General features: G+C 31.3%; 1 protein-coding gene across 2 annotated transcripts; it reads left to right on the plus strand.

Annotated features, from left to right (window-relative positions):
- The first annotated feature begins 511 nt into the window (after nucleotides 1-511).
- LOC134694706 (uncharacterized) lies at nucleotides 512-2,901 on the plus strand. Of its 2 annotated transcripts, none has more exons than XM_063555747.1 (2): nucleotides 512-649; nucleotides 1,218-2,901. In XM_063555747.1, exon 2 carries the CDS (start codon nucleotides 1,220-1,222, stop codon nucleotides 2,564-2,566), a length of 1,347 nt encoding a protein of 448 aa, XP_063411817.1. In that variant the 5' UTR covers nucleotides 512-649; nucleotides 1,218-1,219; the 3' UTR covers nucleotides 2,567-2,901. The 2 variants fall into 2 exon arrangements, with proteins under 2 accessions (XP_063411817.1, XP_063411818.1); XM_063555748.1 differs by having other exon boundaries at nucleotides 512-638.
- The last annotated feature ends 229 nt before the right edge of the window (nucleotides 2,902-3,130 follow it).

Genomic DNA, 3,130 nt, shown 5'->3' on the forward strand with positions numbered 1-3,130 from the left:
TACTATTTCTTTATTTTGAAATCATTGCAATATCTAGGTACTTGTATTTTACAGTACTTTATTTTTACTAGATATTTTGGTACAGAAATAATACAATATTCCATGTTTGAAAAATCATGATTTTGAAGAGATTGGAAATAGAAAAATTTAAAAATGCTGAAAATGTAATGGTAGTAACCAAATATCTGTAAATTTCAAGTACATATTAAATACTGTAAGATACAAGTACCTAAAAGTATCAAAAGTACAAGGATTGTAATTTTATACGCCAGACTACGCTAAATATTACAATAATTTTAAAGGAACAAAATAGTACTGAATATTAAAAGCAGATTCACAGTACTACAGATTTTAAGTACAGAAATATTACCTAGTATGCAAAAGTAGCTGTGTAGGTACAAGTATAACAATGCAGAAAAATGCATTAGTGAGTTGATAAAATTTAAACTTCACATTACCTCATTGAGATATTTATTTTTAGCATAGGGAATACTAATGACAAATAACTATTTTAAGCATGGAGAGTTTTCATGGAACACTATAAGTAGTTTCTTTTTGATTGAAAGTTAAACACAAAGAACTGAGGATTTAATTGTCAGATTTCAGAATCTGGGAGAAATTTGTTTTGAAGCGATAAAGTAAGAATAAGGTATTAATTATTGTTTTTATCATTTAGAAAGGTTTGGTAACTAGTGTTTTATATTTGTTTATTTTACAGAGACATACCGTCTCAAATGGTCACGTGACCCAAAAGATGAATTTATTGATTAATTGCTGTTTGCCTGAGTCAATTTCCGTTGGAAAAAAATCTAATATATTACAACCAAGTTTATTTTTCATTTTCTGATAGATCAAAGAGATTCTTGTTATGCATTTCGAGGAAAATTGTTTATTTGCTAATATAATTTTCTCTCATTTTTTGAAAGATCAATGAAATTCTGTTACACATTTCGGGGAAAATCGTTTATTTGCTCATATCATTTTTTTTTAATTTTCTGATAGATGAATGAAATTCTTGTTATGCATTTCGGGGAAAATAGATATTCAAAATTCGCTATTATTCTTCAATTTAAACTGATAAAAATACCAACTGTTCTTATATTCTACTGAATTAAAACTACACGATGATTTATGTTGTGTCTTAAGATACTGAAATGATAAATTGCATGTTCTAGGAATATTTGAAATTAAAAAGAAATATTGTTTGTTCTTTACAGTAATGGACCGATTGATAGCAATGGGCAGGAGGATGACTGACAGTTTAAAATTTGTCTTTTTTTTCACTATTTTGCTGTCTCAATTGCATTCAATCGCCACTGTAAGTAAACAAAAAGACACGAAACCAACTATGCAGTCTCAGGTACCTGTACAATATTTTACACCAGAATTTATGACACCTATATTTGAAGTGATGCGTCTTTATGGCGAAGCTGAAAGAGATAAGGTTAACAATAAGATAAAGAATCAAAACAAAAAAGCAAGGACATTTAGTCAATATCTTCTTATAACTATTGTTTCCGATGAGGAAATCAACCAAGCCGATAATTGGGCAAATTCTTTTCCTTCGGAGTTTTCAGAAAAACGGAGGATTGTTTTTCTCTTAAACGAACGTGACCACGGGAAAGAATATTACAATCCTGATCGAGAGCTACACGGGGAAATAATTGCTATTCACTTTGGCGAGATTGAAAGATTAATGGATGATTTTAAAAAAGACCCAAAGACAAAATATAAATATCCAATAATGTTACTGTATTCTCATTATATTCCATGTGCGCATGTGCCAAACTTAGGTTACTCGTGCTCCGAAGAGCTGATGCACTATGCTAGTGGAAGAATAAATGAATTTACAATGCTTGTAGCTTATACGACAGTTTTTAAGAATACTGACGAAGAGAGTTCGTTTAATTTCATGAGGAACGGAGGAATAAATGCATTTATGTATATGGCTAATGGTCCATATTCTCATGAATTAAAAGTTTACTCGGCCAGCAGCATTGACGGTATAAAGAGAACATTCCAAGGTGAAGCATATGATTGCATATCTGAATTCCCACCATCAAAGTGTTGCACAGGTAACCAAAGAAATAAAGCTGCAATCACAACATATTTCATAAATTTTTTAACGTACGAGTGTATTTCGAAATCCAAATCAACTGGCTTGTTAACAGAATTGTCAGGAAATCAGTTAAGAATATGTCTTAAAAAAGAAATTGAAAAAAACATCGGAGACGACTGTATTCAGTGTAGTAGAAAAAACCCAGAATCACTTAGAGCTACAAGAGCGTTGTTTGAGTTTTGTTTCGATCGTTCAATCGAAGTTGCCCAAAGTTTAGGCAAACCTCGTTATCATATTTACGACCCTGACTGGGAGCCGTGTACGAACTGTAACTGGAATGTAATATACAAGCCTCCTGGTCCAAAGGCCAACAAAAGCAAGTTGCCAAGAGTGATGTGTGCAAACAGTGCCTGTTCTATGGAGTCACTTTGTTCGTATTATGAACCGAACAAATCGAGATATAGTAAACCTTTTAAGAAGTGGTATGAGAGGAACCCTAAACAATGAAATCGGGATCACGACTTACCCGAAAAATCCATTTGACTATATATTATGCATTGGATTCTCTAATTATATAATAATATTGTGTTTAAAATTGATTATGTGAAAATAAAAGTCAGGGTGAGAGACAATAGTGAGACTAGAAGGGAATTACAGTCAATGTTGAAATAGTGCTAATTGTGTATTTCTATGTACAAAAAAATCTTTGTAGTATAAAAGAAGCCCTTTATGTTATTCTGCATATATATTTGGTGCTTAAAGAAAGCGAATTTTGTCTCCTTGATTGCTATAAAGAATGACAAATGAATAAATTCAAATGTATGTGTTTTGAGGTGAAATAATGGTTTTAACTCTTTCTTAATATAAATCATTATTGACTAGTTACACAAGTAGAATGTTGCTCAAGCTGGTACTAGAGGGTGTCTTAAACTTTTACCTTTATTATGCTAATTATTGAAGGCATGAATTCATGTTGACTGAAAGATGACGACGTAACAAAAAGGCATCATGTCATAGCTTTGATTGCCCGGTATTGTTTTTTTTATTTTGTTTAAATAATGTTTACTCAAT

The sequence above is a fragment of the Mytilus trossulus genome, chromosome 13, assembly GCF_036588685.1.
Source record: "Mytilus trossulus isolate FHL-02 chromosome 13, PNRI_Mtr1.1.1.hap1, whole genome shotgun sequence".
NCBI lineage: Eukaryota > Metazoa > Mollusca > Bivalvia > Mytilida > Mytilidae > Mytilus > Mytilus trossulus.

Bases quoted from the DNA above. Each gene is read 5' to 3' on its own strand.
- LOC134694706 (XM_063555747.1), top strand. From the start codon at position 1,220: ATGGACCGATTGATAGCAATGGGCAGGAGGATGACTGACAGTTTAAAA.